At 38.0% G+C, this 20,761-nt stretch overlaps 1 protein-coding gene and 1 long non-coding RNA gene across 2 annotated transcripts; both read right to left on the bottom strand.

Moving 5' to 3' along the window:
• Nucleotides 1-247: 247 nt before the first annotated feature.
• Nucleotides 248-15,401, bottom strand: LOC149845883 (uncharacterized). The gene is made up of 2 exons (XR_016430235.1): nt 15,320-15,401; nt 248-808 (listed from the first exon to the last, which is right to left on the bottom strand). It is a non-coding gene; the product is annotated as an uncharacterized LOC149845883 (long non-coding RNA).
• Nucleotides 13,186-15,407, bottom strand: LOC149845882 (protein WHAT'S THIS FACTOR 1 homolog, chloroplastic-like). Its single transcript, XM_089996059.1, has one exon. The coding sequence runs from the start codon at nt 15,192-15,194 to the stop codon at nt 13,593-13,595; it is 1,602 nt and encodes a 533-aa protein (XP_089852185.1). The 5' UTR covers nt 15,195-15,407; the 3' UTR covers nt 13,186-13,592.
• Between the last annotated feature and the right edge of the window lie 5,354 nt (nt 15,408-20,761).

The following is a 20,761-nucleotide window of genomic DNA, read 5'->3' as shown; positions in this document are numbered from 1 at the left end:
TTTGATATATCTTCCATTCATTTATCATCTTTTTCAATATTTATTGATTCAATCAAGATTTTAGAGATTTTATTATATATTTCTTTATTTTTTAGATTTTTATCTATATCATAAAGTGGACATGATTCTCCTTGCAAATTTCTGGAGTAAACAAAATTCGGGAAATAACATGATCTTTATTGTCACTGAACAGATTTATGACTATGGCTCCATTCTGATGGTTTGTTAAGGGCCATGAGCATCATAAACATTAATCACTCCTTTATTATTTATAATAATGCACAAATATTTATGCAGATTACTCATCACGTTGGCAGCTTTTCAACAGATACATGTAACTGCACATCTAAAATTATTATCTGAAATTTAAAAACAATATGGTAATGAAAAAGATGAACCTCCGAGATTAAGTGAACACCTGAATGGGGCCTGTGATGTTCTGAGCGAGAATAGGGTGTCCCCAGTTCCTGCTTTTTCATTTTGGCAGCAGACATTCCATGGAATTGGTAAGGCCCCAAGTTCGCATTCCCTGTTTACAATTCCTTGGCCAAGAGGAGGCAATTGACCGAGTGAGAGCATGCCAGCATTTGGACCTGGCTTTTAAATCTACCTCAGAGTTGGTCTAGCAAGAATTTCTCAGCAAGCTTCTCCTGACTACAGTTTGAATGAAAAATTGCACGTAGATGCATTATGGTTACCGTGGACTGATGAAATTATGATTAGTACAGGATACCTGTAAATTTTGGTGGCGTCCAAAGCGTTCCCCAATCTTGCCATCTTGAACTGTAATATACTTGGAATTTTTGTTCTGTTGAATGTAAATCCAGATCGCTATTAAACACACCAATTTAAATATGCATATCATTTATCTAACAACCATAAATCAATGCAAACAATACAAACAGAAATTTAGTAGCAAAATCACAGAAATAAAAATTTTGAAGTACTAAGAGGATAAAGATTAGTATATTATACTGGTTGAAGTAGGAAGTGTATTTAGATCTAAAACATGCAACAGAGATTCTGTTTCCTTCCAACAATTACACAAACCCTTAACCTCATGCTGACCCACTCTATAAACAATAATTGGACTTCATAGAGCACAACGAAAACCAAAAACAGCACTATTAATGTATGAGAATTTTTCATGTCATGCAACCGTAAGTGAACTCCAGACCACACCTTGTTGCCTTCTATGGCATCTTCTCCACTGATCAAAACAGTAGCACAGTTCCCAACCTTCTAAAGAGCAAAACTACACACAAAAACTCGATCAATTTAACGTGGTTTAGTTCTGCTAGAACCTACGTCCACGAACAAATAACTCCTCTCTCTTCTCTCAACCAAGGAGGTTCCATTCTCAATATATATATATATATATATATATATATATATATATATATATATATATATAATTACAAGAAGGATTTTACTTCTGATTTACACAGGGCAACTTTCTTTTAAGAGCACACATTTTCCCTATCACAAGGATCCTTAGCTTGGATCCCAAGTTGGAAACTACTTTCTTCAATAGAACTCTTTACAAGAGTTTCATTAGGAGAAGTCTAGGTTTCTTCAACATATTTCTTCTTGGGAGTTTCCTTAGTAGACGTCAATTGAGAATGGAAGGTGTGTGACTCAATATCCCCACGCAAGTGAAAAGGTGGCACCAAATAGTGGTTTGGTGAAGATATCAGCCAACTGATCTTTAGAGGATATGTGGCAGACAATGAGTTCACTTTTCTTAATCGTGTCACGTACGAAATGAACATCAAACTCAATGTTTGCTACATTGATGAAGTACAGGATTGGCTGTCTTATACGTGGTACTAAGATTGCCGCACCATAAAATCGGAGGAGATGGTAACTGAAGATGCAGTTCTTTAAGTAAATACTAAATCTAAATAACTTCAGCAGCAGCATTGGCAAGGGCCTTATACTCGGCCTCAATGCTGAACTGAGAGACAAAATGTTGTTTCTGAGCACTCCAGGAGAATATTAGATCCCAAGAGAACACCATAACCACTGGCAGATTTCCTATCATTGGGGGGACCCAGCCCAATCTGCATCTGAAAAGACACCAAAGGCAGAGGAGCGAGAGAGACAAATAAAGAGACTCATAATAAAAGTATGATTTAAGTAGCGAAGAATTTGCTTGACAGCATCCGAATGTTCCCCAGTTGGGCGATGCACATATTGGCATTCCTGGTTCACGGCACATGACAAATCCAGACGGGTGATAGTCACATACTGTAAGGTGCCCACAGTATTGAGATAAATAGTCAGGTCTAAGAACAAGATACCCGAGTAAGCAGTAAGATGGCAATTGAGCAGCAATGGTGTCCGAACTGGTTTGGCACCAAGCATACCTGTTTTAGTGAGAAGCTCCAAGATATATTTATGCTGGGACAAGAACAAGTTAGAGGAAGTGGATGCAATTCAATGCCCAAGAAAAAATGAAGTAAGCCAAGATCTTTAAGAGAGAATTCATGTCCCAACTGTGAAATAAGATGTTGGACCTTGGCTGATGAATTACCAGTAACAATAATGTCATCAACGTAAATAAGAATATACACGGTGGTAGAGGCCTCGAAAAATATAAATAACAAAGGATCGACACGAGAAGCTTCTCGATAGGGGAATATCTCAAGAGATTTTCAAAGCCCTTGTTTTTATCAGAAAAATCTTGAAAAAATACCAGTTTTTAAAGAATGATATAATTAATTGTGTAATAAAAGTATCATAAAAAATATGAATAATATATATATATATATGCAAGGTAGGTTATGTTACCTTAGCATACAAACATGCATACTCATACGATCGGACATTGAAGTAGAGGGAGAATGAATGCATGATTTTCATGGTATTTATATGAAGAGTAAAAGAAAAGGGTATGGTTTATATAGATTTTAATGTTAAAGACTAACAGTAAGGGAGAAAAGTTAGTCCCATATCGAAGAAGAGAGGGAATGACCTCACCTTCCCACCTCTATTTAAGAAGCCTCTACTCCCCACCCACGCACCCACCCCTTCAATTTTGTAAGTGGTTGTTCACGTGGAGGTATGTGAAAAGCAGCTTGAATTTATATTTCTTTTTTGAGAAGTGGTTTCTTTTTTGAGAAGTGTGTTGTTTAGCTTGCTTGAAAAAGCAGGCTTCCCAATGCCCTTGCTTATTTAAGTAATTGGTACTTTGGGTGTTTTGGGGTATTCAAATTGTGAAAAGGGCGCAATTAAATCGTGAGATTTTGAAAATCTTGCAAAATTATCAGCATTGTTGTGGACTGTGATTTTATCGCCATAATATTGCAAGATTTTCAAAATCTCGACAATATTTGTGAATATGCAACCAACAACATGGTGTGGAAGAAGAATAACCAAAGACCAAGTTTGATTATGAAGCAATGCATTAAACTCATCATCCATAGCAGCACACCATCATGGATCTTTATTGCGGTCGAAAAAGAAGTAGGTTGGGATCCTGGGTTAACTCAGCTAGATAGGCCACTGGGATAGGTTGCTTACTAGGGAGAAAAAGATGAGGTTTTAAAGAGCTGGTTTGGGAGCGGGTGAGCATATGATGGGACCGGACAGGGGAGTCATTTGGCTGAGTCACAGGAGGGGGCAAGGAAGGCTGGAACGGTAGAGAGCCTAGGTCCACAACTAGGTTAAGTCCAAATTGGGAAGCCGAGATGGCTGGGGAACTTGTTGTAGATGATGCAGGAGGCGAGCTAATTGATTCAACTGAGGCATCCAAAGATGAATCTTGAAGAGGCTCCGAAGGCATAGGAGTGGGAGATAGAGAAACTAAAGGTGGCAGCATAATGGGAACCACAGAACCATTGGAACTAGGTTGGGTGTATGGACAATCTTTAAACAGGAACCAGGATTCATCAAAGATAACATGACGAGAGAAACATTTTTATGGTTTTCATGTTAAGAGAGTAAAATCCACGATGTTGACTGCTATATCCAAGAAATACACACAATTTGGAACGATGATCTAACTTGTGCTCCCGATAAGATCTCAAGCAGGGAAAACAAGCGCACCCAAAACCTTTTAGCATCTTATAATCTGGTGTGGTTTTAAAAATCCTTTCAAGAGGAGTTTTAGATCCAGAAGTAGACAAAGGCACATGATTCATCAAATAAACAGCTGTAGTAAAAGCATAAGACCAATATTTAGTGGGCACATGAGCTTATGCCATAAAAGAGAGCCCAGTATCCACAATATGTCTGTGCTTCCATTCAATAGATCCATTATGTTCATGTGTACATATGAAACACGATGTCCAATACCACATGATGTCAGAAAGGAAGACAAGGATCTATATTCACTGCCCCAATCAGATTGAAAAATCTTTATTTTTCTTCCCAACAGAATTTTTGAAAAACAAGGATCACATCAGACTATTGTGAAATCATATATATCCATGTGTACTTGGAGTATGCATCCATAAAATGAACATAATATTTAAAACCAAGTTCACACACCATAGGAGAGGGTCTCCAAACATCAGAATAAATTAAATCCAAAGGTGCAGAAATAACAAACAAAGAACTATATAAGGGCAATTTGTGACAAGCCACACAAACATTAAAATCTACCTTATTCTCATAAGGCAAACCATGCTCGATCAAAATTTGATGCATAACATGAAGAGATGGATGACCAAACCTCTGATGCCATCTATCGACAGTAGCTTTCTGTGAAAATCTCTATAAAAAAGGATTTTGTGTATAAACACAATACTAGAAACACAAAGTGTGCACAAAGGCATAAAAGGAGAACTCTCACAAGTGCACAAAGGCACGGATACAAATGCACAAAGGCATAAAAGGAGAACTCTCACAAGTGCACAAAGGCACGGATACAAATGCACAAACGTAAAAAAAATATCAACTTCAATATGTTGGGTCCCAAAAGAGGGCTTTACAAAAGTGTAAGTTACAAGGGGGTAACACCTCATATTTATAATACAAGGGAGAGAGGGAATGAGGGAGTGTTGGGCTCCCAACGGCTGTTGGGAGTCCAACAGCTCTCTCTACTTTATGCTTTTTGACTTTGGTCAAAAAAGCATAAAGCTAAATAAGTCCAAAAACTAAACTAAAAAAAGAAAAAGAAACCTAACCTAGTTAAATAAACTAACCTAATCCTAACTAAACTTAAAAGTAAACTAAAACTATGAGATTACATATTGAATTATGTTACATTATTTAACACCCCCCCTCAAACTTAGGGTGACATAACCGAAAGTTTGCCAAGAAGGAAGTTAAATCTTGGAGAGCACAACGCTTTGGTGAAGAAGTCTGCTAGTTGGTATTCTGATGTAACATATGGAAGGTCTATAGTTATTCTTAAGTATTCTTCACGAACATAGTGGCAGTCCATCTCAATGTGCTTCGTGCGCTCATGAAATGTGTGATTTTTGGCAATATAAATTGCACTTTTATTATCACAACATAGTTTTGTGGGCCCTTGAACTTGAATATTCATATCTTCCAGCAAGTTGCGAATCCAAACAATCTCCATGGTAGTAGATGCCATGGCTCTATATTCGGCTTCTGTGGATGAAAGTGATACCTTATGTTGTTTCTTGCATCTCCAAGAAATTAAAGATTCCCCTAAAAAAATACAAAAACCAGTGGTGGAGTGACGGTTATTTGGGTCACCTTCCCAATCAGAGTCAGTATAAGCAATTAAATTCAATTCAGAAGAAGAAGATAGAAATACCCCATTGTTTACTATACCCTTTATGTATCTGATGATGCGGAGAATGGCACTCATATGAACTAAAGTAGGTGCATGTTGAAACTGACTAGCAACATGTACAGCATGAGAAATATCAGGCCTCGTAATGCTGAGATACGTTAAAGATCCAACCAGTTGCCGGTAAGGTGTGGGATCTTTTAGGAGAATCCCATCATCAATCTTCATCTTTGAACCTACTATTTCAGAAGTTTCACAGACCTTGTCATCTGTGATTCTTGATCTGTCAAGAATGTCACAAGCAAGTTTAGTTTGAGACAAAAAATAGCCTCTGTGAGAATAGGCAACCTCAATTCCCAAAAAATATGTCAGAAATCCTAAGTCTGACATTTCAAATCTTGAAGTCAGGATAGATTCAATGCTCTTGATTCCTTTGACATCATCACCTGTTATTAACATATCATCAACATATAACAGTAATATAACAATCCCTGCATCAGATTTCTTAACAAACAATGCAGTGTCAGTATAGCATGAAGTAAAACCATTTTCAGTCATTACATTGTTAAACCTATCGTGTCAAGCCTTGGGAGCTTGTTTCAAGCCATAAAGAGCTTTACGAAGACGAAGAACTTTATTTTTAGGAATTTCCATACCAGGTGGAGCATCCATGTAGACTTCTTCATTAAGATCACCATTTAGAAAAGCATTTTTGACATCCATTTGGTAAATATTCTATTTTCTAATGGAAGCAATGGTGACGAGACATCTAACAGTAACCATACGAGCTACTGGAGCAAATGTCTCTTCATAGTCAATCTCGTATTCTTGACTATACCCTTTAGCTACAAGACGAGCTTTATACCTCTCAAGAGATCCATCACTCTTTGTTTTGACTTTGAACACCCATCGGCATCCTATAGTTTTCTTTCCACTGGGAAGCGTTTGAAATTCCCAAGTGTTGGCTTTCCTAAGCGCTTTGAGTTCATTCTCCATGGCTTCTCTCCATTCAATACATCGTTTGGCATCTTCAAAAAAATTTGGTTCAAAATATGAGTGAATGGCACTTAAGAAAGCCCGATATTTAGGAGAGAAAGAATCAAAAGATACGAATCTAGAGGGAGTTCTTCTAGTTCTCTCGGTTCTTCTAGGGTTTGAATCATGTGAGGGGATAGATTCGCTAGGTTCACTATATTGCTCAATAGCACTTCTAAAGGGGAGTCTATCTCTATGAGTATAGGTGATAGGGTCTCTAGTTATATTTTCTTCTTGAGAGGTAGTAGGGTTAGAGTTATTGTTGATTTCAACCACTTCATTGTCACTGTTATATGTTGATTCATCATCACTAGAGATATCATCATCTTTAGATAAAAGATCAAAGAGAAATGAATAGTCAGCAATTTCTAAATGAGATTCATTCTTTTCAAAACCACTATCATTTTCTAAAAATGTTACATTCCTTGAGACATATAACTTATCATTTTTAGTATCATAACATCGAAACCCTTTTTGGGTTTCGGAGTAGCCAAGAAAAGCACAAGGAATGGCTTTAGGTGAGAGTTTATCATTCTTATCTGTAAGGACAAAGCACTTACAACAAAAAACTCTCAATCTATTATAATCGGGTTCTTTTTCATATAGAGTTTCGAAAGGAGAGATTTTATCTAAATTTTTGGATGGAAGACGATTAATAAGATAAACTGAAGCAAGAGCCGCTTCGGCCCAAAAAAAATTTGGAATACTTTGGGAAATAAGAAGGGTTCTAGTGGTTTCAATGATATGCCTATGCTTCCTTTCGGCTAACCCATTTTGTTGTGAGGTCTTAGGACACGATCTTTGATGGACAATACCATAGTCTTCAAGATATTTCTTAAATTCATTGGAAAGATATTCGCCTCCAGAATCGGTCCTAAAAATCTTTAAATTACTATTAAATTGATTCTTAATTATCATATGATATGATTTAAAACATGAAAACACTTCGTGCTTATGTTTAAAGAAATATATCCAACAATATCGAGAAAAATCATCTACAAAAATCACATAATAGGCAAAGCCTCCCTTGGATATGACGGGTGCCGGTCCCCAAACATCCGAATGAACAATTTCAAAAGGTTTTGTGGTAAACATAGATCTTTGTTCAAAAGGCATACTTCTCATTTTTCCAAGAATACAATCATTACAAGAGAAAGTATTTTTACAAATATTTTTAATAAAATGCAAATAGGATAACTTGGTGATGTTGGGATGACCAAGTCTTTTGTGCCAAACATTTATGTCTTTATGTTGGGCCACATTACAAAAAGGGGTTTTAGGGATTTGGTGAGAATCCACATAGTACAAGTCTCCCTTCCTAGAGCCTTCCCCAATCAACTTCCCGAACCGGTGATCCTGTATTAAACACTTATTAGATGAAAATTGAATGTCACATCCAAGGTCTGAGAGTTGAGAGACGAAAAGTAAGTTCAAATTCAATTTAGGTATAAATCTAATTTTGGGAATAAAAAAAAATTGAGTTTCAAAGTTTTCAATCCCCTTAATTTCAAGAGAAGTGCCATCCGCAGTTGAAACAAAAGATGGTGATAAACTTTTAGAATATTCAGAAAGAGAAGAGATGTTTGGAGACATATGAAAAGATGCACCCGAATCTAAAAGCCAAGAAGTTTTACCTGGAGGAGAAGGAGTGGATACGGCGGCACCGAAAATAGCTCCCTTAAGAAGAGGTTGAAGAGCTTCCATAATTTGATTTAGAGAGAGAGCTCCACTTGTAGATTCCTCTTTTTGTGATTGAGATGTGGTTGCCATTGCAAGTAGTTTCTTCCATTTAGGACAAACCGGTTTGATGTGACTGGGTTCCTTGCAAAAGTGGCACACAATTTTGCTATTGTCCCTTCTTCCGCCTTGACCACCATTGTATCCTTGATTTTGGTTTTTAAAGTGAGGAGGTTTATATGTCCTCAAGTTGTTGTCAGGCCTAGACACGGCATTAGCTCCATCACATTCATCTTGATTTGTGGGCATTGCAAGAACACTTGGATTTTGCTTGCTAATGCCCATACAAGTTTCCTCTCCACTTAACTTGGTAATAACATCTTCAATGGAAGGAGATGTGAAAGAAGATAGAAGAGAAGACCGAATTTGTTCAAATTCGGGTCGAAGACCATTTAGGAAGTTAAAGAAGTGATCTTCCTCTAATTGCTTGTATCTAAGTTCAATAGCTTCGCCACTCCACTTGGGCTCAAGCATGGCAAGCTCATCCCAAATAGAGGATAATTCAGCAAAGTACTCACGAATAGACATCTCATTTTGTTGTAGGGTCAAGGCCCTCTTTTGAAGATAGTACTTGTGAGATAAGTCTCGTGAAGTATACATCTTTTCAAGATAATGCCAAGCTTCGGAGGCTTTCTTGAATTTGATGATATTGGCATTAATCTTGGTTTCAACGGATGAGAAGATCCAAGATAGGATCTTGAAGTTTCTCATTTCCCATTCCTCATGTTTCTTTGAATATTCTTCAAGAGCTTTTTGTCTTTCTTCTCCTTCAAGAATTTTGATTTCTCCTCTTTCAACCATCGTAATTTTTGGTTCGGGTTCCGTTATGGAACCTTGAACATATCCCCAAAGTCCCTTTCCTTTAATATGAGCTTCCATATTTCCGGCCCATACATGATAATTGGAACCATTGAGCTTAAAGCCAAGAGAGAAATGAGAGTTTTTTTCACCCATTAGAGAGATAAGATGAAGGAGAAAAATACGTACCACAAAGAGATTTTAACTCTTACTTGTTGTAGTAATCTTCCAAAATATTTGATGAAGAGAAGTCTTCACGCCAATCTCGAAAAAATTGAAGGCATGCTTTTCGAGGCACTCAATATTGTGAAGAATCACAAGACTTTCCTTCTCAAGCAACCTTGCTCTGATACCATGTGAAAATCTCTATAAAAAAGGATTTTGTGTATAAACACAATACTAGAAACACAAAGTGTGCACAAAGGCATAAAAGGAGAACTCTCACAAGTGCACAAAGGCACGGATACAAATGCACAAACGTAAAAAAAATATCAACTTCAATATGTTGGGTCCCAAAAGAGGGCTTTACAAAAGTGTAAGTTACAAGGGGGTAACACCCCATATTTATAATACAAGGGAGAGAGGGAATGAGGGAGTGTTGGGCTCCCAACGGCTGTTGGGAGTCCAACAACTCTCTCTACTTTATGCTTTTTGACTTTGGTCAAAAAAGCATAAAGCCAAATAAGTCCAAAAACTAAACTAAAAAAGAAAAAGAAACCTAACCTAGTTAAATAAACTAACCTAATCCTAACTAAACTTAAAAGTAAACTAAAACTATGAAATTACATATTGAATTATGTTACATTATTTAACACTTTCTCACTCACCAACGCTTGCTTGACCCCCACATGCAGCTTAAGATCAAGTTGATAAAACCCATGACTAGTCGTACCTTTGGCTAGAACTCTCCCCATGGACTGATCCTTAACAAAGCAACAATCAGGTGTAGGACATCATGAAAAGGAAAAACAGAACTTGAAGTAGATAATTGAGATGAACCAGTATGAAGGATACACAAACCTGAGTCGTTGCCTATCTTAAGAGAATCTCTGCCTTGATATTCAGATTTCAAAGGTCATGAGACATGGTGAGTTGCACCTGAATCTGGATACCAACTTTCGTCACCAAACATAAATGGAGCGGCATGATAGGCTTGCAGTTCTGCTGGACCTTGAAAAAGTAGGGTGTACTGAGTGCACTGGCGTTCAGTGTGCCCAACTCTGTCACATGCTTGACAGATAACATTCTGTCCTTGATTTCCTTATTGACATGGAGCATTATCACTGTGAGACTGAAAATTAGAATGACCTTGTGATCATCCATAACCACTACCTAGGTTTCGTAGAACTGTCATTATCAGCCATCTGTGCTTCTTCACTCAAGAGCAAGGCATGCAATTCACTAATAGTGAAAGGATCTGCTCTGGTTGAAACAGAGGTCTTAAATGCTGAATATTCAGCCGACAGACCGCTCAAAATTTGAAGGGTGAGGTCCTCATTTGGACTGGACATGAAGCAACAGTTAGTTGACGTACAATCAACTTAGCTCTTTGGAAGTACTCGTCTATAGAACTGCTTCCTTTCTTAAGATTCTGAAATTGGCCTTTCAACTGAATAATTTGGGCTCTTGAATGTGCAGCATAAGACTACTTCAAGGCCTGCCAAACTTCAAACGAAGTGGTGAGACCCACCACCTAAGAGTGCACAGGTTTCATCAAAGGCGAAATAAGACAACTCAAAACAAGCTGATCTTGTTTGAACCAGGTAATGTATTCTGGATTGAGTTTAGAATGGGAGCCTTCCTTATGCTTGGATGGCCTTGGTTTAGTTCCATCAACATAACCTATGAGATCATAGGAATTTAACAAGGGAATGAACTGTGATTCCCATAACAAGTAATTTTCGGAACTAAGTTTGGTGGATAAAAAGTATTTCAGGCTGGATGTGGAGGGAATAACGGAGCTAGATGAAACAAAATTACCAGAATATTTGGACGTCTCCATCAATGAATAGTTGAGAAGATGATGAAAATAGAAACATGCACTGCCGAACTGACTTGAAGCTTAACACCAACAGGAGCAGAATCACGACTCAGGAAGAATAATCGAACACCACCACCAGTGATCATCAATGCTCTGATATCAGTTTAAAGAGCAAAACCACACACAAAACCCAATCAATTTAACATGGTTCGGTTCTGCTAGAACCTACATCCATGAACAAATAACTCTCCTCTCTTCTGTCTACCGAGGATGCTCCATTATCAATATATATTATTAATTACAAGAAGGATTTTAGAAGTCCTGCATGAGTAGTCTTCTGATTTACATGGAAACTTTCTTTTAGAGGCCACACATTTTTCCTTATCACAAGAATCCTTAGCTTGGCTCCCAAGCTGGAAACTACTTTCTTCAGGACTATTTACAAAAGTTTCCTTAGGATATGTCACCCAAGCTGCAAACAAGAATATCAGACCTTCCCAAAACATCAGCTTCCCCTCAAGCAAGTTTATGAGAGAATGATGCAGTTTCTCGGAGACTGAAATAAAAGATTAGACATTTCTGTACATCACAATAAATTCATACAAGAAAGTTAATCACAACAGCAGTCAGCTCTATGCAGCTATAGAAAAATTCCATGACTTTGTAGCTAACAAATACACCCTCCACTAACATTTAACAGAATGTAGATTAAATCTTGCAGTCATTCAAAACTAGAGACACCAGAAAACAAAGCAAGAAGAATTTTTGGGGAAAGTTCACAAAATCCAAGTACTAGATAGATAGACTTTGTAAAGAGTCCTCAATCTGAAAAGCAAAAGAAATATAGCACACGTATGAAATTCTGAATTTTCTGCAGTGCACAAAATACTTGAATAGGATTCATATATGGTTGCAACAGCGATCCATCAAAACTATGCACTAGTTTGGGCACGCAGAAGTATGCTTGTAAGTGGATGAAACTGTGCTTGTGAGTGGTTATTCCCCTTAACAGTATTGCTGAACCAACAAAAGAAATTCAGCCTAATAATGAGCCAGCATAGTAGCAGTGAAAGTAGGGTAAGGCCCCGATAAGGAAGATAAAAGTAGAAAAAGATCTACTGAACAGAAAACTATCATTTTGGCACAGATTAAGCAAAGCTCAGAGTGTAGCCTAAAATAAAGGAACTGCCATGAAGGAGTAAGAACCTGCATCAAAGAAAAGCAAATTCTTTAATTCAGTCACTTAGTGTTGCTTTACCATGTTGATGGCATAAATCATCCCAAGTGATAACGATATAATCAACATAGAATAAGAAAAGCAAACAACCTTAGATTGATAGTAAATTGAGAATACTAGAAATAATCTAATACATTCCACATAATTGGAAATCTTTTATGTTTGTGCTCATGTGTGACATAAGTTCCATTTACTTCATAAGAAATGGCAACTATCTCATTTCAAGCAATGTCTTTCAACTCTTAATTTCGCTTAAAGCAAATCCCAGAGAACTGTTCTAAATTCCTAGCCCAGAAAAGTCGACATGCTCCTTTAATGAAAGTCATTTGATTACATCTTATGTGAACAATAGCATAAGATAAAAAGAAAGATGGTTATTGGTAGACATCCAACATATACTGCATGAACTCTCGCAATTAATAATTCGTTAGCTTTACTATATTAAGTTCTATACTGTGTATCCTTTCAGATTGTTGATGAGTACAGTGTGCTTGAAATGTGTAATTGTGGAATCAACTTCATAAGGCCCATGCCCAAGTATTGGTAGATCCTGTCGTGAAGCTTGAAATCAGAAGGCAGTGCATGGTAAAAAAGCAAAATCTCCTTGCTAAGAATTCAGGAGAGTCAATTTTAAGAGTCGAAGCTAATTAGCCATCTTCACAAAAGCACAGAGAGAGAGAGACCCTGCAGAATAAATTCCAGACTCCATTTGCTTAAACTAATCATTTGAGAACAATACAATCCAGAGAGAAATGAATAAGAAAAAGTGTATCATGTATTCATTAGAGGATTGCAATGAGCCCACACTAACTGGCAATGCTACAATACGAGGAACTAGTGGAGGAAATCAAACACGAACCGAGCACTGCTACAGTCAGGAAAATTACAGGCACTATAGTCACCATGACAGGTAGAATTTAAAGGAAACTATACTCAGCATCACATCAGAATTATCACTAATCTAAATGGAAGATGTCTGGATGAGCCAAAAGAGACTGCCGAGAGAAGCCAATCCTCTTGTTTGAGAATTGTCTGAAAGTATGAGTTGGACCACGAGCTCATCCACAGAAGAAAGATAATCTATTAACCGATTCTCACCAACGTTCCCGTGGTCTGCCATCAGGGAAAACAGGGACAAGAACTTTCTCTTCTGGCTTAGATGAAGCCTTGGCATGGTTTAATGTTTTAACTTCAAAACTTGTACTGATGTTGTCATCAAAATCAGGTGGCAAGTCATCTTCTTCAACACTCCAACCATCGTCACCATCTTCTTCTGCATTTGTGTCATCATCGTCATTGTCAATGCCATCAAAGTCATCCCCCAATTCGTCGCCTATGATATTTTCAATTTCAGACCAGTCATCATCGCCTTCGCTTTCATCCACTTCTTCAGAGGCCACAAGTTTCTCACTCCCAACATCTGTTTCAGGTTTCTGAACTGTTCTTCTTGGGAACCTAGGTACAGCAACAAGTGCCCGAAGCCTTTCCTTGATGATCAACAACCGATCCTTCTCAATCAATTGTGACCCATGATAGGCTTCTCTTAAGAAAACTGAATCCCTGTCACCTTTCAGTGACACATAAAATATGTCTGGATGCCTGACAAGCATACCCCTCAACTGCTGAGAGAACCTGAACTCCTCTCTAAAATGTGTAAGGTGATCAACAAGTGTTCTTTTCTCCAGGCACATACTGAGAATCTCATGAACAACTCCACAAGCATGTTTCTCTTTCTCCGGTGAACCAGGCTTCAAATCCGAAAAATCAGCATATGGTGATATGTAAGGTATCTCATTGAACTTAACTAGTCTTCTCATCTCACCTTTTGAAAGTTTCAGTCCCTTTGGTAGTTTCACACGATTAAACTTAGGAGGCCTATCTATAATCAGGTTCATCTCCTCAATTTCTCTAGCCTTATTCTCTTCAGCTGTGACCTCAGCCACTGAAACAGCAAGCTCGGGATCCCAGTGTGTCAATTCCAATGCCGGCCCATGATCTGTGGAAACAACCGTAAAATACTGAGGATACCGTCGACAAGTAGTCATCCTAAAGTCTGTAGGAAGCCCGAGATCGGTTCGCAAATGTGCTATTTTCTCGAGAAGGATCCTCTTATCGATCGACATCATCAACAATTTTCGCAGTTTCACTACAGCCAACCCCTCCATCTCATTCCTAACCTTCAATTCCTCCATGTAAATCCTATCGGCTTCCGGTGTCAACCTAAACTTCAACGAGTAAACCCCTTCTTCAACCATTTCGAAAACGGACGGAAAACGCCTGAGAAGGGCAATAAACCTCCTCTTCTTAGTTAATCCCAATTCTTTCCTATACTTTCCAAGGTGCCTCAAAGCCATGATCCTATCCGGCTGGCTAACAAGAATATTCCTGATTTTCAGCACCAATTTGAGCTTCTTATCCCTCTGAATCACATTATCAAAGGCCATCTCCTTTCTTCTCTTCACAACAGAAACTATACGAGGAACAGGGTGATGGGTGTTCTCTAATCGGAAAGGTTTGTTATGAAGATCCAGACTCTGACCTAGAAATGAGTTAGCTGAGAAATTTGATGAAATAGGGACATGGGTTTTCTTAGAGAGATGATGGGTTTTCAGAAAATGAGGAGATGGGTAGTGAAGAATCACTGAAGGCATGGACAGGGAAGGTTTGGAAGCAGGAAAACAGAGTTTTAGGTCCATGATGAGTGTTCTTCAGAGCCCAACCAGTGAAACAATGGCCTACCGGATTATTGGTATTCCACAAACAGTAACTAAATAGCTACATGAATAAAATTGAGGCAATAAAATCGAGAGAGAGAGAGAACCTGCAAGACCGTCTGTGGTGTTTCAGAGGCAGGATAAAGCGTGCCGAGAGAAATATCTTCGCCTCTAACCACAGAGCTTTGATTTTTCCAATCTAGGGGAAGGATTATGTTACGCGGCCAAGATATGATTGAATGCCCAGCAAGCAGGGAAACTGGATGCTAGTCCAACTGGGATCCGTTTTCTAAGGTTTTGGACCTTTTGGTAACCAGTAAGCCTTGGTCGGACCTGGTAAAGGAATTTTAATCCCAAATCCGTTAAAATGGATATGTCAACACAGTTGTATTCTTTTACATATAAATTTCTATTAGTAATGGAGGTTTGGACAAATGGATGAGTTAGAAGTGGATATGATTTGGATCTCGCAAGGAGTCTCTAATCTAGGTTAATTATAGTTCGCATTAAGGCTGGTAAATGAGCCGAACCAAACAAACACAGGCTGTTCAAGCATGACTCATTTATTGTAGCGAGCGGGCTGGGCTCTGTCAAGCTCGAGTTAAACGAGCTGAGCTCCATCGGGCTCATTTACAAATAAATTATACTTTTAAATTGAAAATAATAAAACTTGTAGCCTAAACCTAAAGTTCAAACTGGTTCATTTGTAAAGTAATTGCATTATTTCAAAGCTATAAGGAATAAGAATTGAAATCTAAACTTATTGCTTGCAAGGCAAACACACACACACACACACACACACATATATATATATATATATATATATATATATATATATAAGAGAGACAGAGATTAATGTGTAACTTCCTGACTATGTCCCAAAACCTTTAAAAAACTCACTTGCATGTGTTTTGATTAATTCAAACCTATATCATTACTTATTCACTAAGAACCATTAGATCAAATCAATTTAACAAGAATTTTTATTTTTAGTTAATCAAGTTTTTAGTATAATATACATCATTGATATTTTTGTTGAGTTAAAAACACATCTAAACATGAAAAATGTTTAAACTAAAACATGATTTCTAGTAAATAAAGCATAGAGGTCACATTTACATATTTAAATTAAGTAAAAAATATATGCAAATATGTCTTTTAAAAGAGTCCTGGACAATATAAAACTTATACATATTACTCTATATATATATAGGATTTTGAAAACCTATCCAATGGAAAAGCCTCTCAAACCTACAAAATGGATGTTTTATTGGTTTTTTGGTGTTTTTTTTTTATTTCACAGATGTGATCTATATGCTTGTTTTTACATGAATCAGTTCTTGGAGCATTTGATTCAGATGCATGGATGTTTTTATAAGTTTCAAAAATCAATGGCATACAATTTTCATAAATTTTTGAGGCTCTAAATACTATTTTTTTTATCCAAAATTCATTATTCAAGTGTTGATTTCTAGTAAATCAATTATTTCTGTACAATCAGAATTTTTAAAAAAACATCAAAATTTTTTAATTTGGTAAGTTTGGGACCGTTTTCATTGAGGAGGTTTTCATATATATATATATATATATATATATATATATATATATATATATATATATATATATATATACACACATGCAAAAACACACAAAAAAAGGATGAGATTTCGAGACTGACGAATGGAGGATCCAATGATATATATAACGAGTTCTACACGCCTCAAGAAGCTCAAGCGCTTGGATAGGAAGAATTCCTTATGATCTCCGAAACTCTGTTAGGGGATCGAGGGGTGTTGCAAACCATTAATCATGAAGATATATATCCACTTAGACCATCTGGGGCTTCAACTGGATCGGCCAATATAGGTTTGATGAGGTAGTCCTAGAATCTAAAATGTCATTTGTTGATCGTGAATTAATTTGTTGACCATGAATTTTGTCACAAGACCTAGAGGGGTTGCGAGTTTCAATTCAAACAGTTGGTGGGAAGATCCCGGGGGCATCTTGGTGACGTGGAAAAACACTTGATCGGCTTCCACTCTGCATATTGGCTCCTACTTAGTGACTATGCTATTAGATTCAGCTTTAAAGGACTCCCCCCCATCATGCTCTCGGTTGTGCACGCCCCCTCTACCCATGTTCAAGTAAGATTTGTGGGAGGAACCATTGCTATTCTCAACTCTCTCTGACCTATACCTTGCTAGTGTCGGAAGACTTCAAGTGCATTTTGTCCCAAGATGAATGCAACAAACAAAACTTATATAAGATTTGTGGCTGGCTTCAAGCGATTTCTTGTGCACTCTCAGCTGGACTTTTGGAGCAGGTCCAACTGGAGGTGGCCCGGTTTGACACATGGCACACCAAAAGGTAAAGGAGAGTGGGGAAGGCTGTTAATTGAATGTGAAGAGCTCACATTCAATATGGGAATGTGAGTGGTTCACATGCAAGAATGACATGCATTTAACCCCCACTCTTTCTCCCCTATATAAAGAGATGCACGATTGCTTGAAAAGTGTAACCAAGGTGATTTCTTTCTCATTGGGTTCAAGGGTCTTGCTCACCTTTCGACCTGACGGCCTAGACTCATGGAGGGCATTGGTAAGTTGAGGAGAATGTCGACCACTCATGTCTACATGAGTTTTAACTAGACCGACGGCTTTCGGTAAGTAGCATTTTTTTTTAGTTTTGCATCAACATTGGGTTATGGGCACACACCGCGCTTTCACTACATGCATATTCGAGGTGTGGGTAGCTTGGAATACATGTGAAGCTTGCCAAAAAAATTTGTTGACATTATTCTCTATCGTCAGACTCTGGTTTGGTTTTGGAAAATCGATAATGAGGGAAGAAGCATCGACTGGCGATCCACCGCATGTGGGTCGATAGCAGTAGCTAGTAGCTATTGTTTTCCTGCAGAGTATGGCAGTGGTCACCACTGGCATGCTGGGACACCAGAATTCAGTTTTCAACTAGGTAAGCGGAGCCCCCTCTGCAAGAAGCCCTTTGCTAGCTTAGTTGGGTTGCTGCTGACCCTACAAGTCAGCTACCATCGCCGAAAAATGGTCGCCCATGTAGACGACTGGCTATCAGTGGATGGCTTCACAATCTGCGTTTGTTTTATAGTTTTGGGAGTCCACTGCAGTGGCCAGTCGACGGCTGGCCGCTGGTGGACGGCCTCATAGTCGGCATTTGTTTTACAGCTTTGGGAGTCCATTGCAGTGGCCAGACGATGACTATGTTTGACGGGCTCTGGCTGTCGGAGGCGAGCCGTCACCAATGACCACCATGGTCGGCCCCTGACAGACACCATGGTCGTCCACCAGTGGCGGCTATTGGCAGTGGAAGAATGCATAGGAGGGGGCATAAATCTCATTTTTTATCCATCGTTGGTGAGAGGCCATGCATGACGACGGCCGGCCATCACCATCGGTGGTTGTGGTCGGCCGACGATGGTAACCGCTGTATGGTGGCAGTGGCTGCATGTAGGCATAGGGGGGTGGAACCTGATGTTTCACTTTTGTGAAACATCAAGTTTTCACTCTAGCATTTAAGTTATAGTGAAAACCTGATCTGTTTGGACCCGATCCAAACCCAAATCCATTATTTATTTTTTGGGTGGACTAGGTCTCAGTTAACCCAATGGATCCGATCCAAGACCCAGATCTGTTAGGGGTCTCGTGTGGACCAGATCCATGCTCGTTCTGATTCAGACCTGGACCCAGTAGGTGGGTTTTGGATGGATCAGTTCTGAGATCCAACCTAGACCCATTGTCAAAACTAGTGGATCTAGTCTGAACCTGATCTGGTTCAGGATCCTGATCCAACCCAGGATTCAGTTTGGACCGGGTCTGGATCTAGATTGGGTATAGATCATGAGATCCAACCCAAAATCTGGTTTGGACTGGGTCTGGATCATGGAATATGATCCAAGATCCATTGAGACTGGATCTAGATCTAAACCGGGTCAGATCAGGTCTAAAACTGGATCCAAGCACTATTTGCCCCTTTTAAATGTGCAGGTTCAGTGACCGATTCAGTGTATTTTGAGACCAGTTTGGAGCTCCTTTTTAACGGTTTCAAATGGTTTTTTACCAGTTTCAAACTGATTTTCACCGGTTCCTGCATGAGGAGACCATGATTTCTTATATATGAGAAGGAACATGTGTTTTATCTTTCATTTTTAAGAGTTTATAGGCTAATGTTTTGGACCAATTCAGCAATTCTCAGACCAGTTTATGGTCTTTCTTGATGGGTTTGAGGTCATTTCAGACCGGTTTGAGGTCGTTTCATACTGGTTCAGAGTACTTTTTGGCCAGTTCCAGCATGAGAACTCTGGGTATTACCTGTAACAACATGTATTTGTCATTTTCTCATGCTTTAAGTATATTTATTATTATGAATGCATGACTTTTGCGTGAATCTTGCATGCATTTTATGTTATTTTAAGTTATTCATGATATTTAAGCATGAATTATGACTAAATTTATGGCATATATGGTGTGTTTTATCAAAATTTTATTTATGCATATGAGATAAAGCATGAATTTGTATTTTTGATGTTATTATATATAGTTTGTCATGAATATACATACATTATCATGAGTGCATTGGCATGCTCTATAATACAAATATATTTGCGGTAAAAGATCTTGATTAACTGACTCGTACAATCATAAAAGTGATTTGAGTCATGTTGACTGAGGATCTTTAGACTGTGTTAAGATTCAATATTGTGATTGTGTGTAACTTTATGAAACAATGATTCTACTCAAAGAAAGGCCATTGTATTCCAAACTCATATAGGGTGTAATAGCAGGTGTGTATACCAACTCATGAAGCATGTTTGTACTCAAAGATACAGTGTTAAATTGCCTTTGGTCACATGATCCACTAGTTTTGCCGATTAAAGTCAATTCTTTGATAATTGAGGAGTCGAAGCAGCTTTGAGTATTATCATTTCTACCAAAGTGGAACGATAGTGACCCTATTATCTTTGTCTCAAAAAAAGTGAACAATAAAGGGTCTCAATTTTATCTTTTCAACATGAGTCCTGTTTAAGCATTTATATAGTATTTTTCTTTTTGTTCTTATAGTATCAGGTTCATTGATTATTGGCAATTCTAATATATCCCCATCTTAGACATATCTAACTTTTTAGATTGGAAAGAATTAGTGTTATTCACTCTGGGTTATATGGACCTAATTTTGGCTCTTAGAACTAACAAACCTTCCGCTCTTACAGAGTAAGGCATAACTGATTAGAAGGTTGCCCATGAAAAGTTAGAGCGCTCGAATAGACGTAGCATGTTGCTTTTATAATCAAGAGTGACTAAAAATATTCGAGGCACCATCTTTTGTGGTGCCCTCAAACCCCGACCTTGGAGAAATCTATTGATTCTTGAGGATTTTTTTTTTTAAAGTTGGTTTTATGACAAACAACAAAAAGACAAAGAAAAGGGCTAAACAAGGGTAAAAAGGTTGCAAGTTTGAGCGGGCCACAACAAGTGATACATATACATCGAAAGATCTAAAATATACAAAACTTAAGT

Source organism: Nuphar pumila, chromosome 2, assembly GCF_984573655.1.
Source record: "Nuphar pumila chromosome 2, dmNupPumi1.hap1.1, whole genome shotgun sequence".
In the NCBI taxonomy this organism is placed as follows: Eukaryota; Viridiplantae; Streptophyta; class Magnoliopsida; order Nymphaeales; family Nymphaeaceae; genus Nuphar; species Nuphar pumila.
This window is presented reverse-complemented; position numbering and strand designations above follow the sequence as displayed.

Coding starts and splice junctions, on each gene's coding strand:
- LOC149845882 (XM_089996059.1), bottom strand. CDS start 15,194: ATGGACCTAAAACTCTGTTTTCCTGCTTCCAAACCTTCCCTGTCCATG.